This window comes from Danio rerio, chromosome 4 (genome assembly GCF_049306965.1).
Source record: "Danio rerio strain Tuebingen ecotype United States chromosome 4, GRCz12tu, whole genome shotgun sequence".
Classification (NCBI taxonomy): domain Eukaryota; kingdom Metazoa; phylum Chordata; class Actinopteri; order Cypriniformes; family Danionidae; genus Danio; species Danio rerio.
Genome location: NC_133179.1, coordinates 29,408,399 through 29,430,378, shown reverse-complemented (window position 1 = coordinate 29,430,378; position 21,980 = coordinate 29,408,399). Strand labels below are relative to the sequence as shown.

Below are 21,980 nucleotides of genomic sequence, written 5' to 3'. Positions count from 1 at the left end.
ATTCAGACAAACACACACCGCCACCACTGGTCTCCCGGAATTTCCGAGACAAATGTTGGCAGGTATGGTGTCAGTGTATGGCGCACATTACATGTCGCACTTGGTCATACAGTCCTTGTGAACCTGCCTAATATATTGACACTGAGGAGAAGAGACGATTGAATAAAGTTGTTATTTTGGTTTTATATGCACACAAAAGTACTCTCAGAGCTTGATAAAACGCTGATTGAACCAGAGAAGGCATATGGTCTGTTTTAAGGGTGATTATTTTTGTATTTTCTGGACTTTTGAATCTCGAACCTTGTTGTCTATGGAGGGTAAGGGAAATCTTAATTTGTATTGTGAATACAAATGAAGGTCACAGGGGTTTGAAAGCAATTAATAACTGAATTTTCATTTTGGGTGAACTAAAACTTTTAATTGCTTTATCATTTTTACATTTTAAATACATTGCATTATTTTAAAGCTTATATATTGAGCGGTAAACCTCAGTGCTTGTGTGCTTTTGTGTTCTCCATCTCACTTGCTGTGAGTTCAGCACAGTGAGGGAGTTTTTTTTTTTTAATCCGTATAACTGGCCAGCATTTAGTGTAGCCTGCATCAAGCTGGCACAGAAATAAAATGCTTTGTTTTTGGTTATTTTACTGGCCGCGTGGGACAATTGCAGTAAAAAAAGGCTTATAGCAATTTAAAAGTCCCTGTTATTGGGAATAAAACAGAGCATATAATTGGCAACAACATATTTTATCAATATTGTAACATAGAGACTGCCATTTAATAATGTATAGTAGACAATAAACATCAAGCTTTCACTGATGTTTTTTGTAACAGAAATATTGTATATATAATTATATAGTGTGCAACTGAATGCACATTATGAATGTACAGTATGATGCATGGCATAAGACAGGTAGACACATGTATGCAGCATTGAAAGAGTAATATACTGTATATTGTTATACAGTAATGTTAAGTTTTCTTGTTCGTTATCATCTTCTGCTTTAATCAATCTGTGGCATGCAGTTCCTGTCTGATTTGTCTAATCTCGGAGCTTATGCTACGAATTGATATTAAATCATATACATTAGCCGTGCATTATGAGCTTTGTTTGCCACCTGAAGTCAGTGAATGCAATTTAATTTATTAATTAAAGAATAAAATGTAATAAATGTATTTATTTATTATTATTATTATTTTTTTTTTTTGTTACAACAACACATTGATACACTTAATAAGACGTGTGTTAACCCCCTGGCGGGATTAAGGATTATTTTAAATTTGATTTAGTGTCTTAATTCATATTCAATTGTACGATCTAATCCATACTTTAGGTACAATCTTAAAAACTAGCTACTTTTTTGAAAATATGAAAAATATTTTTAGATTGGGCTCTATACAATGATGGCTTGAGGGTGAGTAAATTATGGAGTATTGTTCATTTTTTGGGTAAGTTGTTATGTTAAGACTTTAATATTGCATTTTTGGTAGACTATTTATTTTAAGTTATATTTATTTAAAAAGATTGATTGAATACAACTTTAATCATCAAAACTATATATGTTCTGTGCCTGTAACTAACAACAACTGTAATAATTATATCTACAATGAAATCTGTGTTGTTCAATAGCAAATATACCAGCATCCCACATGTGACTGTTGCATGGCTTTTGTTTTCATGACTGATTTGATCCTCATGCTTCAGCTGTGTCCCTTTCCTCATATGTTCATATTCAAATAGAGAACGAATTGGTTCGCCAAGGTTATCACAGTAAAAGCTGTCTGAAAAGGAATATGTGCACTTCGTGTCCCATTCTGCAGAACAAGGCCTTGTTAAAGGGTTACTATTATTATACCCAGTAGGCCTTCACACAAAGGCTCATCTTGTTTCAGGTTGCCCTTTAATTTGATTGTTTTATTTCAGCACCGTCAGAAAATGTGTCAAGAAAGCTAAATAAGGAGATGTAATAAGTAGTTAGAAAAATAAAAAGTTCTAACTTAAAAAATAAAAAGGTCAAACTAAATACATATATACATATATATATATATATATATATATATATACATACATACTTTTTTTTTTTTTTTAGTCTTTGTCTCTTATTAATGAAAATTGTTGTAATGTCATATGTACTTGGATACACTGGTTTTCTGTTGCTAAAGCCATTTTCTTGGACTTGTTTCAAAAGATATCCTGTCAAAGTGTATTTCACCAATATAAACATATATATATATATATATATATATATATATATATATATATATATATATATATATATATATATATATATATATATATATATATATATATATATATATATATATATATATATATATATAATTTTTTTTTATAAATAAATACCACTATTTAACTGTTTTCTGGAGAGTCTAACAATACTCGGGCACAGAAATTGAATAATCACAATGCAGTAATGCTTTTCTTTCTTTACTAGTTCAAATACCTAAATAAAATCTTAGATCAAGTAAAAAATTTTGTTTTGTTTTAAATTCAAATGTAATAAGTTATAAGTTAATGTATTTCAAATGTAATAAGTTAAATAATCTTGTTTTCGCTTTGAAATGTAGTTATTTAGACTAATAACAAAGACAAAAATTCTAAATAAGAAAAACATTTTCTTGTTGTTGTTGCATAAATCGCATAAATACAGTGATAAACTACAATTCTGTAGCTTCTAGTCAATTATAATTAAGACTTAACATTGCATATCTTTGCCATGTGACTATTGTAATATCGATGTTGAAATATATATTGTGCAGCCCTAATGAATAGACCAACATTATACAACAAATGAGTAATTTAGTAACTAATTAAAATGAAAATGGACGATTAAAAATAAAGGCTTAATCAGAATGCTAATAAAACATAATTTATTAACCAAGCTGGCTGATCATATGTTAACGAGGCCACGATTGTGATGTCATAAATTGAAATGTCAAAATGCAAATTGGTATTGACCCGGTCATCTTTGTGTTCGCAGGCGGAACCTGAAGGTTTCTCTCGCTTCCACTTGTATGTGTGTGCTGCCTTCTTGGTGCGATGGAGGAAAGAGATACTAGAGGAGAAAGATTTCCAGGTAAGATGTTTTTTTTTGTGTGGTCCCGGTGCCTCGGTGTGTGTCGTCCTTGCGTGAGCCCCCTCCTCCCTCATTAACTGGCAGGGTCGAGGGGTCAGTGCGCCTGCATTAGTGTGATGACAACAGCAGCTGCTGTAAGGTGACATTGCGCCATCCCTTTGAGACTCTTCTATTTCCTGTCCCTTTTCTCACACCCTCATTCAGTCGTTCCGTGCAATTCAGAGGTAAAGGGTTTAGGCATGGTGGCTTGGAGAGGGCAGATGTGGCACAAGTACACTATGCCCATGCTTATGTAATCAGCAACTCCCACATGACGCAATCCCACAGCAATTTGTAACTTTTTGATTTAGTGGCTAATTCTTGCTCATTTGTATGATTTTTATTCATACGATTTATTACGATATGTTTATCCCCCAATAAGGGATAGGATTAGGGGTTGAGTTTGAACAAAATAGCATTCTTTTTAAATGAGTGAAATCCGCACATAACTCCATACGTAAAACGTTTTATATATGTAAATTTATATGAAATAGTAAATTCGTAGCAATTAGGCACTTTCTGACAATACGTACAGTTTCTTTGTAAGATCGAGTGTGTATATAAAAATAAATTAATATATGGAAATTGATTTACACACGGAATTAAGCTTGTGCTTAAGTAATTCCAAATGTAAATTGCTTAATATAGACAAAATGCTATAATTTTTGGCACTATACATCAACACAATGGATTTGAAATGAAACAAAAATGTACTTTAAGTACAGAGTGTCAGCTTTAATTTGAGGGAAGTTACATAAAAATCAGGTAAATGCTGTAGCAATTACAACAGTTTGCAAATGTGCGTCCCACTTGTTAAGGGTCCAAAAGTAATTGGACATAATAATAATAATAATAATCATAAATCAAACTTTGATCATCAGACACCAGGTTTCATCCCTGGTGGTGCTCTGCCAGGCCTCTACAGCAACTGTCTTCAGTTCCAGCTTGCTCTTGCGGCATTTCCCTTCAGTTTTGTCTTCAGTAAGTGAGATGCATGGTGAATCGGATTTAGGTCAGATGATTGACTTCGAAATTGCGGTCCCATTCCACTCTTTTTCCTTCAAAAATTATTTGGTTGCTTTTGCAGTATGCTTTAGGTTTTTCTCCATCTGCACTGCGAAGGGTCGTCCAATGACTTCTGGAGCATTTGGCTAAATATGAGCAGATAATATTTCCTGAAATACTTCAGTATTTATCCTCCTGTTTTTGTCATCAGTCACATCATCAATAATTACAAGAGAACCCATTCCATTGACAGCCATACATGTCCACAGCTTGTCACAACTACCATCATGCTTCACTGCTTAGTATCATAAGCAGTTTCTTTCCTTCTCCATACTCTTCCCATTAGTCTGGTACAAATTAATCTTGGTCTCATCTGTCTATATGATATTGTTCCAGCACTGTGAAGACTTTTTTTAGAACTCTAATCTGGCCCTCTTGTTTTTGAGGCTCACCAATGGTTTACATCTTGTGGCAAACCCTCTGTATTCACTGTAGTGTAGTCTTCTCTTGTCTCTGATACACATACTTCTACATCCTGGAGAGTGTTCTTGATCTGGCCAACTGTTGAGAAGGTTGTTTTCTTCACCAGGGAAAGAATCAGCCTAATGATGACTTGTTTGACTGTTAGTGACAGCTCTATGGATCTCATCTTAAGAGTTGACAGCAACAGATTTCAAATACAAATAGCCCACTTGAAGAAAAACTCTGGACCTTTTATCTGCTGATTGTAATTGGGATAATGAGGGAATACCACACACCTGGACATGGAACAGCTGAGAAGCCAATTACTTTTGGACCCTTAACAAGTGAGAGGCACATATGCAAACTGTTGTAATTCCTACACCGTTCACCTGATTTGGATGTTAAAAACCTCAACTTAAAGTTGACGCTGTGCAGTTTAAGCAAATCTTGTTCATTTCATTACAAATCCATTGTGTTGGTGTATAGAGCCAAAATGTTAGAATTGTGTCAATGTACAAATATTTATGGACCTAACGATGTGTATGTATATATATATAAATAAAATATTATGTAGTATTAAATTTATATTGCGATGGTAGAAGCCAGCGCATGCATAAGCTAGAAATGGAAAAAAAACAGGTGCATATGCTGCCGAATTTGCTTCATTTTTTGTAAAGATAGACAAACATAATGAGTTTAAAGATATGATGTTCCACTTCTTGTCAGCTTTGAGACCTCACGTTGTCATCAATGTGCCACTGTGATTCTCATCTGGCATGCGAGCAAAGAATGTAGACATGGTGGCATTAATGTGATGAATGGACACTGATTACGATAGAATCATGTGTTGCCGTTGCAACAAGATAAGTGGAAGCTTGTAGCGTGTGTTCTCCAATTGCGGCCTGTGAATGAAAATGAACTAACTTACTGCACAGTGTTGCAAACAAAGGAAGCAGTGACAAGTTCTCTGTGATTTAAAGTAGTTACAAAATAATTTCCACATATCATTTTTACATCCACTTATTTTGCTCTAAGATATGTCTTTGTTAATATGAAGGTTATACAAAAAAATTTGAATGCATTTTTTTTTATTTATAATTTTTTTTTTTGCATTTAGTATTGTCTGTTTTTTTTTTTTTTTTTTTATAGCTCTAGTTTGGTGTTTCTATGTCATTTTTAGAGCTTTTTTTTTATAATAAATATAACTTTGGTAATAAAACAAATACTTTTTAAAATGGCACTACTGTCATATATATATATATATATATATATATATATATATATATATATATATATATATATATATATATATATATATAATGAAAAAAGTATAGAAACTCAAATTTTGGTTAAAATGTAAAGGTAGGTTAGGTTATGTAAAGTTGGGTTAAGAATCATTTTGTAATCAAACCGTGACTCTCATAATTAGAATCGGAGCATGAAGTAAAGATTCCTATCCCTAAAATACAGTATAATGTGCTACAGTATATACCAATATGAAGGGCCGTGGAATTGTTGCTCCCTAAGCACCAAATTTGAGTAAATCTAATCACTGGCATGTATGTATTCAATTTTTATAAAATACAATGCAATGTTTTGAGAACATCAGTCAGCTTTTTAGAGATTCGCTTGTTCACTTTTGCTATCTGTCTTGATAATGAACTTTGTCCGCCCCTACCTTTACTTTCCCCAGCTGTGCTTTCATTAGATAAAATATACACGCAATGCATCTGATATAACTTTAAATGTATGAAGTTGTCTATATTAGATTATGTCAAAGATGGTAATGTCCCAGGACATCGAGGACAGATCTTAATAGAAAAAAGTAACCGGCTTCTTGTGGTTTTCCTGCATCAGGAAAAGGTTTTCAACGTATGGTATGCATTTCCCTGGGGATCACATTGGATGATATGATAATATCAAGCAATAGTGGTATTTTCTATAAAACACATCAGTAAATACACACTTTATTATGTACACCTTATACTAGTAAGGTGAGTGCATATCCCTTTAGCGTGGTATTGATTGTGAATGTTTAAGCAGCAAAATAATTACTTTAAATATAATTACTTTATATATGTTTATTTTATTTTATTGTGTTTTATTTTATTTATTTTATTTATTTAATTTTATTATTATTTTTGTTTCTTTTATTCGTTTCCGCAACAGAGAAACCTCAACAGGCCTCTTGAGTTCCTAAGTTTACAATCTGCAAACATTCATTTCTTTATGAAAATCCTACATACTGTACCTCCATCCAAACAATTAGTTTTTTATTATTATTATTTTTTGTTGTTTTTTTTTGTATGTTTTTTTTTTTGGTATCTTCCTGTATTTTTTAATTTGTCAAATATTACATTAGAATTATATTGTTGCGAAAAAAAAATTGTTTTGAACTGCATTTTCAAAGAAAAATATGTATTAGTACATGAAAATAGTATCCCCCTCCTCCTTTTAAGTCTGCCTTCTTTTAAGCTTACATCCCTGTGGAGTGAATAGACTGCTCAAATGTGTGTATGTGTGTGTGTGTTGTTGAATATGCAGCGAGTCAGTGGTGTGTATCAGCAGTGTGTTGTGGGGCGGTTGATTTATTGTGTTTACAGTGCCCAGTGATTCAGAATTATCCCCTGCACCAGCTCTGCAGCACACGGCTGATGTTTGGCATTCAGACAACAGCCCCGGGCCTCCGTCTTCACCCGCCTGTGCCATGTGTCAGCAAAGAGATTATTTCTCCTATTCTCTCTCCTTATCCTTTTGTTTCGCTCTATATTCTTTCCCCTTTTTTGACTGGTTTGTTTTCACATACATGACCGCTGCTGGGCGATAGCCTGTCGTGCCCTGCAAGACTCTCCTGACATAGATCAGTTAGAGGTACAGCGGTGTTATGGGGGATTTGTGGTCTACCATAACCTATTATTTGTCCACCTCCAGTGCAATCTGCTCACTTCAAACTGCCCTAGACAAAGAGTTCTCATAGGCTCTTGCTTTTTTTTTTCGTTTTTCGTTCAAGCTAGTTTTTCTGTGGACCTTAAAATGATGGACTCTGTTTTTTTTTTTGTTTTTTTTTTTTACTTTTAACAAAATATAGCGAGTTAAAGTATGTCTACATAGTTTTGTGACAGTTGTAACACCCACAAAAAGCAGTATTATTATTATTATTATTATTTGGAAGAATTTGGAACTGCAACACATTGACGTTAGCATATTGCACATAGATATTTACATTAGATGTCACCTATGCTGTTATTGTCTATTTGAAGGAATGCTTCATTAGAGCCACCATTTTAGTACAGGGTAGTGCTCCTTTAGAATGAATGTGAGACCAAGGTGCAGTGAAGGACTGGCCATTCAGAGCCAGAGATATATACAAATATAAATATGATCGGGAGTTATCCCGGTGGTCAGAATGCAAATATTTATTTAAATTACGAAAATTATACTTCATCACTTTTCTACATTGATGAATTAGTGACCGCATGGGCATTGCCGACAAAGAGCATGCGTTTATGTGAATGGAAATGTTTTATTTTCCTTCCTGTCTACATAGTTTAGTGACATTTGCTACAAAAAATAAAGTATTTTTTATTATCTGGAAGAATTTAAAACACTGGAACTGGAACACATTGATGTTAGCATATTGCTAAGCTAAAAAAGCATATTGCTAAGCTACATATTTGAACATTAAACATGACTGAATTACAAGACAATTACCTAAAATTTGATAAAACAACATCCATTTAATGATTTGACAACATAATATTTGTAATATAATCAAACATTTCAGTGTTTTAATTCTTAAAATATATAAGAAAGAACTATATTTACCAATAAGTGATTTATAGTGTGCGGTTATTATCACACATTGTTATTTTTAAAACTTATATCGTTGACCGAAAGAGTGATTCCAATTGTGCTTGAACAACTTCAGTGCTTCTCACACATAGACTTTACTCGGGTAGGCCACCCAGGTATACTAACGGCTGCCCAAGTATATTTAGTGACATATTTTATTATTATACTATTATTATTATCCTTTGACACTTTTTCATCGCGTTTTGTTCTGTGTGCGCAAGACCTGTCAACAATCACACACACACTCTCACCTGCTCTGCAGACCCATTGAGACGCACCTTTTTGGGACTTCAAAAATTTGTCTAATTCTTTCTAAAATGATTCGTCTTTTGCTTTCTAAAGCTGTCATTAATTGTTTGCGTTTTTGCATGCGAGTGAGAGAAATATTTAATAATTAATTCTTTAATCTTAACAACTCAGTAAAAAAAACTTTACTATATACTCAGAGAGAGCAAAATGACTGGTCAATATAGGTTACAAAATATATGTACACCTTTAGTAAAGTTAATCAATGCATTTGCCTTATTTAAACAATCTTCATGTTTTAAGCTTGTTATTAATATAATTTTTTGAGATATTGTCTGTTTTTATTCTCTTTTCTGTCATTTATTTCTCATTTGCTGTATATTTTATATACAAATCTAAAATCATTTGATATTCAAGTTTGCTTTAAACTGGAAAGAGAAGGAAGCAGATTATACTGTACCTGTCAGTGGGTGCACATGGCTCCTGAATAGCATAAAAGGACAGAGAAATAGTGTATATATTTTTTTATTTCTATTTATTTTTATTTTTATTCTATTTTAGTTTAACCCATTGCAAAAGAAACAGTAAATAATACTATTGTAAAAAAAATATGTTTTGTTTTGTCGCATAACTATTTATGTGATGTGGGTAAATGTTGTGTTTCAAATTTGGCTACCACCCCAAGTATTTTTCTGACCTGTGGGAAACACTGAACTTATTCATCAGTCTTCTACTACACAATATCAGATGTGTTTGTTTTGATAGAACAAAGATTAGCTCTCAAATTCTGTGATTTTTATCACACTATTGACCAAATTTTACAAATGAGGCTTGACAGAATGAAGCAGCTGCCAGAGCTTGTTAGCTATCCTGAAAATAATGACTCTAGAAAGGAATGTTTACTAGATAAATGTGCTGTATTACTTATTCATGATGTTTTACTTCACTTGTTAGGGATGTATTTATTATGTAATGCATGTTTGAGTTAATCTGTCATGAAAGCATGTTTAATTACAGCCATCATTTAATCGTTTATATTCAGCAACAGCAATGAACGACGATTGTTTGAGATCATTTTAAATACTAAAATAAAAATGAAATAAAAGTACCACAGATAAACATTAAATTTGATTATTTTTATGAGCATAATAGTGATTCTTATTGACATTGAGGGAAAATCCTTGCAGGCTCTTCCTTTTTTTTCTTGTGAGTTTTTCTGTCGACCTTAAAATAATTGGCAAGCTGTTTTTCAAAACCTAGAGAGTTCCCCTTTCTGTCTACACAGGCAGATGCTAATAAAACCAAATTATTAGTGAGAATTTGGCACACTCCTTAAGGCACGCACAGATGGTTCAACTCCAATGCATTTTTAATAGACAATAATGTTAGCATATTGCTAAGCTAATGTCTCTATAGTCTATTACGAATCAAAATAAAGCAATGGTTTTGTAGAACAGAAATCATTCACTAAAAAAATTATACTTTTTTGCTTCTGCGGTACATTCTGTTTCACCTAATGTGTCATACAATAACCAGTTACATTTGTTTTATTGCTATTCATAAAACCAAATCTTAGTTTTTAAATGTAGTTCTTTTAATTTCATAATGAAATGATATTTTGACAGTTGTAAATGAGACTCGACAGATTGCTGTAGCTGCCAGAGCTCATTAGTTAACTTGGGGCAAAAAAACAAGCATAGAGGACAATTTTGCTAAATAAATGTGCTGTACTATATTACTTATTTATGATGTTTTAGTTAGCTTGTTAGTGATGTTTTTTTTTTATTATTTAATGTATGCTTGAATAAATCTGTCATGAAAGCTATATTTTTTATTGTTTTTTACTGTAAATGTTTTATGGCTCAAAAGCAAATAATTTGAGCAATTTTTTGAGATGGATTTAAATGCTAAAGTGAAGAAATAAAAGTACCACAGTTAGCATTACATTGGATACTTGACTATAAATTATATTGATATTAAAGGACAGACTTGTCTCTATTCATAAATAAACAAAGGTGTAAAAAATGAGTTACAAATGCTTAAATAACTGCAACCAATTAGTTTTTTTTTTTTTTCAAATTAAGTAGTTTAAAAAAAAATTGTATGAGTACATTTTTGTGCTGTATCAGTACATTTATTCCAGTAGTGCTTCATTTTGCAGTCATTATTTTTATTGTCTTGTATTTGATGATTAGCTATAAGTAAAGTTACCAGACCCATAATTGCCATCCAATCAAATCACGAATAAAATGTGTATCAGACAAACTGATATCAAGACAGACTAGAGCAAATATACAGTGTGAAAACATTAAATGTGTTCAACAATCAAAATTGTTGCACACAATGATCAAGAGACTATTAGGGTCATTAATGGGAAGATGAAGTATGTCTACTGTATGATGACTGAAATCACCAAATGGCCTTAAACGATAACTAAATTCACTACAGAATGTTACGTTTTCAAATGACACTTTACATGTATTCTCTCAGTGCTGCATGAGCAAATACACAGTGTAAAAGCATTAAAAGAGTCTAAGAAAACACAAAATTGTTGCACACAATGAGTGAGACTATTTAGACTGCACATCAATGATAGGAAGATAAAGTATGTCTACTGTTTAATGACTGAATTCACCAAATGGCCTTAAACAATAAGTAAATGCACTACAGAATGTTACGTTTTCAAATTACGCATCACTATGCAGCATTAGCTTGGTTTGCAGCGTCAACCGCTGAACACTCATAGCTTATTAGTCAAGGTTTAAAGTGTGTAACCTATGCATTGACATATCGTCACAGCTAGATTTTTTTACCTCTAAGTACAATGCTCCCCATGTAAATGCATCAAACTTAAGCTACTTTTTAAAAATGCAAGGTATACTCTTGTGTACTTGTGGTAGGGCTACTTTTTACTTTGAGTAGTATTTACAACAGATACTTGGACGACAAGTACTTTTACTTGAGTGTGATTTTTTAGTACTCTTTCCTCTGGAAATAAGCGATTCTATCACAGCAAATGAAGATTGTGAAAATTAGTCTTGTTTTTATAACACTGATGTTTCAAAGCAGTAGATTGCAGGAGTGTGCCTTAAAAATGGCCTCTGGCTTCTGTTCTCTATTTATTTCACTCAATTTAGCCCTGTATTTTGTACTTTCATACATAAAAATGCACTTTTTTATTTTGGAATTGTTCTCATTAGGACCGGCTTCCAAGAAAATACTTTAATACCCATATTTTCTAAGGAGTTATGCATGTCATTCTTGAGGAGAACATTAACTGGAAAGAGATGAATTGTTGGGAGGAATATTTGGGTTATTTTTCAATTATATCTTGCACACTGAATGACTGTATGAAATGGATTTCAAGAGAGAATGAGTGTTTCTTAACAAGCATAACAGTAAATGATCCTTGAAAATATACAAAAAATAGTTAAATAATGACTAAGGAATAGATTTTTCTTATCATTATTAGAATTTAGTCTTTGAATTGCTTTCTTATGTGGAATGCCAAAGAAGATGCTTATGAAGAATGATTTTTTTTTTCTGCAAAGGACAACTGGGCTTTTAAAATAAAAAAGAACACAATGTAATTACTTGTCCATATAAACATTATTTAATGTATCCTAAAGCTTAAGCTTAAACACACTCAAATGTAATTGTTATTGGCAAAGAATAAGTAAATACACTAAAAATAAGATCATTTTAGAACCTTAAGTTCTTTGTAAGTAAACCAGTCAGTCAAACAAGTTATGATTATTATTATTAAGTAAATAATGACCTGAATCTTTTTTTGTCTTCATTTTATCAAAACACTTAAATGATGTAGATATCAATGGAGGCTTATTAACATGCCGCAGTAGTAGGTGTGTCATGTTTCACTATGACTTTTGTCTGACCCCCTGGTATTTCAGGGCATTTGTAATGGCTTCTATTCTTGGCAGGAGGGCAATTAATGAGTATTGAAGCAGGGGGGAAATCTTTACTGGGACAGAGTAAAGGTTAAAATGACTACATCACAGAAAAAAACCTGCTGTATGAACCAGTCTGACATCTTTTTACTCTTTCTGCACTCTTCAAAATGCACACATGATGTATTGTCATCTCTCCTATTGGCAGGGAACTGTTTTTATTAATAATAAATAGAATATTGAATATAAATACAAATTATTTTTGTTGCATTTACAAATGGCTGGGCGATTAATTGAAATTAAATTGAAAAGTGCAATTGAGCACAATTTACATTGTCATGCACATCTTGCCTGGAAAACAAGCATAGAATAAGTGTTTCCGAGAGTAAATTTTATACAAAGTAGATGCAAATGTGCAAATTATCTCCACCCGGCTTGAATATCGTGGAATGGGCCATGTGTTTGCTGCAAAAAACAATTGGATTACACCCCATATGTGTCTACCATGCAAGTTTAAATGTTTAAATTCTGGTGAAACATTTGCCTTTGGAGGAAAACATCCTGTGAGTAAACTAGAGCTAGTGACATGGGGCTCCAAATTTGGTTTAAACACCACATTGTTAACACTTGCTATATATTGTAGTTCATAGAAAAACTATGAAACCAGCTGCCATCATCACAAAATGATTATCTCGATTTAATTGTCATCCAGTTAAATCAAGTTCAAATTTGAACATGATTAGTGTAGCTTCTTAGTGAGTGTACTATGACTCTATGTGGTAAATGCTGAAAGCATGTGCTGGAGGTTTACTAGCACTGAATTTACTGACTAAATGGCATTAAAATTGCATTCAATTGATCACCCTGCCGAACTTTTATAGAATGTTTTACACACATCTGTGTTACTGCCGTGTTATGATGATAAAAAATTCGGTAACGCTTTACTTGAATTTGAAGTTTGTTAGACTGAAACCTTTATACTCATGACATGACACATGTCATCAATATATGCATGCTTCTGACAAGTTTAATTAAATGTCATGTTATGTTATTTGACACTATAATTTATATAATTTATAAACATTATGTATTTTTTAAACATTAATATGTTTTGATGAAAAATGCTGTTTGTTCCTTTTAAAAAAAAATTGCAAAAATATTCACACATTTATAATGGCGTGATGACAATCTTGTTTATGACATATATGACAAGTTTTGTTGTCTTATGAATGTAGGTGGAGGTGTAGGTGTTCGTCAAACTACATAGCAGGCCTTGTACCACCCACTAAGGTAGCGCCCATGCTACTGTGATGGTTTGTTTTTGGGTAGGGGGAGGTGTAAGTGATTATCAACTACCGACCACTAAGGTAATGCCCATGCTACTGTGACAGTTGGGTTTAGGTTAGGGGGAGGTGCAGGCGATCGTCAACTAAGTAGCGGACCTTGTATCGCCAACTAAGATAGCGGCCGTGCTACTGTGACAGTTACAGGCCAACTACAGGCCTGTAAGTACAGGCTATCGTCAACTACTGCACACTAAGGTAGCGCCCATGCTACTGTGATGGTTAGTTTTAGGGTAGAGGGAGATGACCATCAACTACTGCCCACTAAGGTAACGCCCATGCTACTGTGATTGTTGGGTTTAGTGTAGGGGGAGGTGTAGGTGACTGACAACTATGTAGCGGACCTTGTACCGCCCACTAAGGTAGCGCTCATGCTACTTTGACGGTTGGGTTTAGGGTAGGGGGAGGTGAAGGCGATTGTCAACTACGTAGTGGACCTGGCCAACTACATCATCAAGCTGCAACTGTCTGAAAAAATGTTGTTGTTGCATTTAAAATGATCAAATGGCACTTAATAACAGTTGTTATATGCATGCATAAAATCTTCTTCATATTCAATACATGTGTCTTGTCATGAATGTAAAAGTTTCATTACAGTCTTATGAACTCCCCTTCAACATTTTAATAAATACAGTGGTTATGTGTACATGTTTCAAAACAAAACTAAGTACAAAATATCCTTTTAAAATATCTAGCATGAAAAAAAACAACAACTAGCTATTTATGTGAAATATCAAAGAAAGAATTGGCAATTTGTCTTCATTTATTTTCATTATCATCAAAATACTCGACACAACTGGAGAAAGCTATTTCACCAGAAGTTGCTAAGCATTTCAGGCTAACTATACCAAACTTTGTACTCAATGGTGAAGATCTTGTCCTCCATAAGTATCAATGTCTGCTGCATTAATTCCACATTTGATAATTAAAAAAGAAGCTCCAATTTAGACCCAACGAGACCATTCTTTTGAAGCAAGAACAAGGCAAAACACACTGAAAGAAAATAAATTGGATGCTGGTGTGTTTTGATGAAAAGCCATAAAGCTTGGGTAAGTGAGCATGGAGGCATAATGGCTGCCACTGTTTGTGCTCTAAGCTCCTGTTATTCAATGCATTGTATTGGAAATACTAATTACTTTCTCTCTCTTTGCCCTGAGATTCACATCAAGACCTGAATAGATCTAAATAAAAACTAGAGGGCAAGGCCATGTACAGTTGAGCATTGACTATGAGCTGCCCGCGTCTTCCCTGCCGAGTGCCGCGGCAGGTTACAGACAGCCAAATGTCAACCCCTGATGCCATTTAGTGAGGGCAATATGCAGCAAATGAGCTCTCATTAGGGGTTTGTTTATCACGTAATGAGAAAACCTTTGGTGCAGCTAACGGCCCGAGAACCTCATCCCTCTTTTGTCTGTGATTACCAATTTACTCTCTTTATCGATGGGATTTTGTTTCACTTTTTTGGAGCCCCGTTGTCTCGAATGCCAACTAGAATACCAAAATATATACTTTATTCAGTCCCTGCTGGATTGGTTGTCAAAAAAAAAAAAAAAATTCAGATTAAAATGACTAGTTGACTAGTTTTTTGCATTTCTTTAATTGTTTTGCTTTGAACAATACACCCATTTGTCTTTTACCTCACGAACCATTGATCTTTGTAATTTATATAAAGGAAACACTGAGAGAAACTGAAAGAAACAAGAGTTTACTCCTAAAGCTTGCTCTATCATATTTGAAAATGTAACCAACTGTTTAAAAAATAAATGCTTATTGTGTGTGATAGAAGTTTAGCAAGTAAAACAACTCACGTGACCTAGTTCAGACCGGCTTTGAATATGCATTTAGATAATATCACATCGCACACCAAATGAGAAACTTTTGTTGTCAGTTCAAGGCTTACACCGGACATTCTATTTGCAAATACTGTAATGTTTTTCAATGTAAAACTATGCAGATGGTGCTCCGGTACATGACAGAATTGTTTCCTGTCTGCCCAAAACATGCCGAAAATCTGCATCAATTGAAAAAGAAAAAACTGCAACATTTGCTTGATGTTTGAAATCCTCGATAGTCTGTTTATTGGTAGCAGTCACCTTATTAAATAGATAATGACAATAGCACATTTTACCAAATATATTTCATCACTATGCGTTTAATAATAATAATAATAATAATAATAATAATAATAATTCCTAACATTTATTTACACTGAAAGTGTTTTACACATTGAAGGGAATCACCTCATCCACCACCAATGTGCATCATCCACTTGGATGATGCGACGGCAGCCATATTGTGCCAGACCGCACATTACACACCAGCTGATTGGTGGAGAGGAGAAAGAGCGATGAAGCCAATTATGATATGGGAATGGTTAGTAGGCCATGATGGACAGAAGCCAGTGGGTAAATTTAGCCAGGATGCTGGGGTTAAACCCCAACTCTTTTTGGAAAGACATCCTAGGATTTTTAATGACCACAGAGAGTCTGTACCTCGGTTCCCATCCAAAAGAAAGGTGCTCACTGAGCGATATAAGGTCCCCATCATTATACAGGGGTGTTAGAACCCACACAGACTGCAGGTTGAGTGCCCCCTGCTGGTCTCACTAGTACCGCTTCCGGCAGCAATAGCTTTCCCATGTGGTCTCTCATCCAGGAGCTGACCGGGCAGGGCACAGCACTGTTTAGCTTCAGTGGGTAACCATGTGAAAGTTGCAGGGATCTAGATGCATTTCTCATACTATAATGCAGCAACACAAATAGAATCTAGTCTTTAAAATTAAATATTTATTAATGTAAAGTAGAATGTTACAAAAATTGAATGAATAAATGAAAAGCTCACCTGTACACTTCTTTAACTTTTGACATGGTCAAGTGTTTATGAATATTGCTTTTTCTTTTCATAAAACTATTGTCAGCACATAGAACAGAAACTTAAAATTAAATACAATTTATGTAGTGTATGTTAGGGGTAATCAATGGATTGCAATGTGTTATAGGATTTTAAATGAACAAGTTGGTGGCAAAGAACCACTTGATGTGAAATGGATTTTTAGGCGGAGGTTTAGTTTTGCCAAGATTTAGACGATTTAAAATGCACAATTTTTTACCAAATATTCATCAGATATGACACTTTAGATCTCCCCCTTTTGAGCCAGTCACAAGGAGAGTCAGAGAAAGAGTGTGAATGAGAGAGAAATTGTGTGTATGTTCATGAAAATGACTTGGTTATATCTCATAGCTCATATCTTAATAGCTCATAGTAACATGCGTTAACTACCTCCTCGCAAATATTTTTGGGCATGAAGGCTCTGGAAGAAAATTTATTGAACTGTGGCCAAAACTGACAGCAACTACACTCCAAAGATAATTTTCTTTTCTTTTAGAAGCTTTTGTCTTGTTTCTAGTCCAAATATCTAAAAAATATATATTTTTTTTTTGACCAAAAATGGTCAAAAGTTATGTTTTCGCTTTGAAAATTATCTTGATTAACCCATTGGCAGGTTATTTTGACTGTTTTAAAGAAAAACTTACATAAATGTTGACTTTTACTGAAAACAAGTTTTTTTTATTCAAGAATGTTTGATATTTGCTCTAGAAACAAGCCAATTTTTTTTTTTTTTTTTGTGCCATGTATTTTTTACAATGTACCTGTACATTAGTGGTTTTATGGCACACCTTCCAGCCCAGGGTACTCTAAATTCGGTCCTGGATGGCCGGTGTCATGGAGAATTTAGCTCCAACCCTAATCAAACACACCTGAAGCAAACTAGATAAACTAGAAACTACCTGGCAGATGTGTTGAAGCAAGTTGAAGCTAAACTCACTGGCCCTTCAGGACTGAGTTTGGACACCCCTGTTCTAGCCAATAAGAATCAAAAACATGAACAGAATCATGGAATACATTTTTTGGTCACTAGGCTGATAAATTTATACAAAACTGTAAACTGAAGAATATACAATTGAGAAACAATACAGAATTTTTGAGAATCTATTGTGAGCCATGACAAAAATCAGAGTAAATAATGTAAGATTTTTTTCGTTTTCTTGCTGCAGAACATTTTGGGATTTAAAATATGTGTGAATCAGCAATTGATTTTAGCCAGAGGTATCTTAGTAATGTTGCTCTCTGACTCGTTGGAACGGGTTTGCATTGAAGACGGTGCCTTTAAAAGATAGTAGATGCGCCTTGTATATTGACATCAGTTTTCAGGACATAGAGAGTCAACTCTGAATAAACACAAGTTCATGCTGTTGCTATTATGCTGTGTGGTCTTACCTGCATCTGAATCCTTTTAAGTTCCATAGAGTCTCTCTAACCACTGATGCGCAGTCGGGTGTGAGCTCTGATAGCGTCTTTATGCGTGGATGGAAGGAGGAATCGGAGAAATCAATCTTCCACTTTAGAGTTTTAATGGGTTGATTTAAATGGAGTTTACGGCAGAACGGGAGCTAGTTGAATCACAAAGGAGCAGTTAATATGTGTGTGCGCGAACACCAGCTATCTTTGGAAGAGTGTTGACTTCACAAGTACCCGCCTTTGTGTGAGACCCCAGGGCAGACCGCAGCTATCTCTACGGCACATGAAGCGGAAAACATGGAGTTATGTGCAATTATTATGTCCACCATACACAAATGTAAGGCTTAATTAAAACAGAGTTATATATTTATATTACTGTGTCCATGAAATGAGCTTGTTCCCTCTGTTTGATGAACACCTTCATACTGGCTTCATTAGTTTAGATATTAATAGTGTTGAGTCATGCTTGCTGGACATGATTACGGATAATATCTGGATGATGCTTTGGTTATTACTGTGCTTCATTTACACCTATTATACATTTTACATTTAGCAGATGCTTTTGTCTAAAGTGACTGACAATGAAGGAGGCATTTAAACAATTCATTAAATAGAGGCAATACACAAAAGAAGTGCTAATGACAAAAGGAACTGTTAGTGCTCAGAGAAGTAAGTGCTAGAGTAAGGGGGGGGGGGGTATATACTGTAGATCAGGGATCACCAAATTTGTTCCTGGAGGGCAGGTCTCCTGCAGATTTTAGCTACAAACCTCATTCAAATACACCTGAACAAGCTAATCAAGGTCTTACTCGGTATACTTAAAACACCCAGGCAGGTATGTTGATGCAAGTTAGAGCTAAACCCTGCAGGGACTATGGCCCTTTAGGACCGAGATTGATGACCGCTGCTATAGATAGAAGAGCCTTTTTACAGGTGGTTTGTCGAGCCCAACGTGGGGCCCCCGAATATTTCCAGACTTTCAAATGGCGTTATTTTGGGGACATTTTGTTTATTTCTTGATTGTTTGTGAATGGGTGGACTTTAATATTTCACAAAATTGAGTGAATAACTAATTATTTGAAGTGTAATATTGACTTGAAAACTGTTGATTCATTTTGTTAAATTGAAGGTTGTATATCTTTGTTTTCCCTCTTGAATGCAAACCAATAATGCAATTTACTAAACTTATGTTTGTGAATTGTTTTTTTGTTTTTTCCAATTTATTTTGTGATTATTTTTTGGGTGTAATTGGTGGTTTGAGTTATTTCAGGGTAATGAAATTCGTAATAATTAATTTTATGGTTGATTGATGACCAACTAAACTTCTCTGACCACATTTCTAGAACTGCTCAATCGTTCAGATTCGCTATCTATAACATCAGAAAGATCCGACCCTTCTTATCTGAACATGCAGCTCAACTCCTTGTTCAAGCTCTTGTTCTCCCCAAACTGGATTACTGCAACTCTCTACTAGCCGGGCTTCCAGCTAACTCTATCAAGCCTCTTCAGCTGCTCCAGAACGCAGCAGCACGAGTGGTCTTCAATGAACCTAAACGAGCACATGTCACTCTGCTGCTTGTCCGTTTGCACTGGCTGCCAGTTGCTGCTCGCATCAAATTCAAAGCTTTGATGTTTGCCTACAAAGCGACTTCTGGCCTTGCTCCTTCCTATCTGCTCTCACTTCTGCAGATCTATGTGCCCTCCAGAAACTTGCGTTCTGTGAAAATTTTTGTCAATCCCAAAAGGGGAAGAAATCACTTTCGCGAACGCGAACGCTCAATCTGCCCAGTTGGTGGAATGAACTCCCTAACTGCATCAGAACGGCAGAGTCACTCGCTATTTTCAAGAAACGACTAAAAACTCAACTATTTAGTCTCCACTTCACTTCCTAATCTGCAATTGCCTCTCTGGATATCACACTAACTGTACCCCAAAAAAAAAAAAAATTACTAATACTTTCCTTCTTAGACTTTACAGACCTGAAACTTGCCTATAGCACTTATTCATTGTTGCTCTTATAGTTGTGTAAGTTGCTTCCTTGTCCTCATTTTTAAGTCGCTTTGGATAAAAGCGTCTGCTAAATGTAAATGTAAATATATGGTAATTGGTAGACTAAAAGCTAACTGGTGCCCAAATTTATTATAATTTGTCAACATAGCTTAATACAGCCATGGCCACCGTTACATGAGTAATGTTTTGAGGTTGTCAAAAATGAGTGCAGCAAAAGTGCAGCCAGTCATTGGTCATTTTGTTCTGTTTTTACTGTTTTGTAATATTACATATGGTATTTTTAGGTTATTGCATATAAAATGCATATAAAAGCACATAAACACAACTATGCTCTTAATAAAATCCATGTTAGCCATTTAGCAACAAAGCTAGAGTCACAGGGCAGACAGAAGCTCTGGCCGTTACACAAATCCAAATCTATTGTGAGGTGAATTTGACTCGCGAGTGAAGCGGGTTAACTTAGAACGTTCATACGTCTATTTATGTGTGAATAGCATGGTTCATTCCTGTGTTCCGCATCTGGTGTGAACACAAACTTATTTTAAAACAAAATATAAATAGCCTTTGTCTAAACTCATCTGTGAATATAAGGTTATATGATCCCTCTGACTTGGCAGATGCCATCTTTACTTCTGATTGAGGAGAACGAAGCTGTACTCGCTCTATTAGTTGGTAAGCTTGTAATACAAAGAGGGACAGACTTGCATTTGCTATGCAAAGAGAAGGGGCTTTTATATATTTATTCCGCAATAACAGCTGCCTGGATGTACTTGATCCTGCTTATTACACAGCTACATGCCACAAAATGTAAAAATTAGACACAAATTATTGTTCTGAGCCACAATTGTTAATTAGTTCAATAATAAAATGCAAAGCTGATAGAAACAAAAATGGCTGAATGGTGCATACACTAACGTACATATTATCCAGTCAGATGGTGCCACACCATACCTGCCAACACCCACGTTTTTCCCTGGAGTCTTCCGTATTCCAAACCTATCTCCCACCACCCTCCCGTTTTGATATATCTCGTGGAAAACTTCCATAATTTCACCCCTGCCCCGAACTCGGCTCTTTGGTACAGTCTGTAACACCCCCGGGGGCCAACTTTAATGTAGTATTTGATCGCTGTCCAAAACCCAGTTAATAGTACAGTTACTAACACCAAAGTCGAGTTACTAACCTAGTGTTCTCAACTGTGTTATTCAGACAAACACACACCACAATTATTATTTTCAGCAGTTGAGAATAACATACTTTGAAATGTTGGGACTGACCAATCAGAATCGAGTATTCCAGACAGTCGTGTAATAAGTATTTGTAGCACATTCATATTGTAGCCTTTGATATTAGCTAATCGAAACATTTGTGATTCAATTGCAATTGATCATAAAAGACAAAGCATACTGTTAGTATTATTATTTGGGAGTTTATTATTAGCAACACTATCTTTCAAAACTATGTCAAAACATAACTCGTTCTTTGTTATTTCTGGTACTATTTCATGCATAGAGTTGTATGTAAATGTGGTTGTTAGCAATTGCCCTTGAATTTATCAGATGTGAGTTTGTGGTCTTTAAAAAAAAAGTGCTTAGAATTCCAAATTCTGAAAAGTCAGGTTGGCCATTTGTACCAAAGTCCGTTTAAGGCAAGTTATTTCAGTCGGCGGCCGTTTTTTAAAAGCCTCTCGGGAAGTATGCTCAGGCATCCTGTTTGAATGGGGA

The 21,980-nt window shown here is 34.5% G+C and overlaps 1 protein-coding gene across 3 annotated transcripts in view; it reads left to right on the top strand.

Annotated features, from left to right (window-relative positions):
- tbc1d22a (TBC1 domain family, member 22a) overlaps positions 1-21,980 on the top strand; it is a 270,682-nt gene that overhangs the window by 225,209 nt on the left and 23,493 nt on the right. For all 3 annotated transcript variants that reach the window (XM_005168538.6, XM_005168539.6, NM_214799.1), the window contains 1 exon segment: positions 2,997-3,092. In XM_005168538.6, coding sequence (XP_005168595.2) covers positions 2,997-3,092 — 96 coding nt within the window.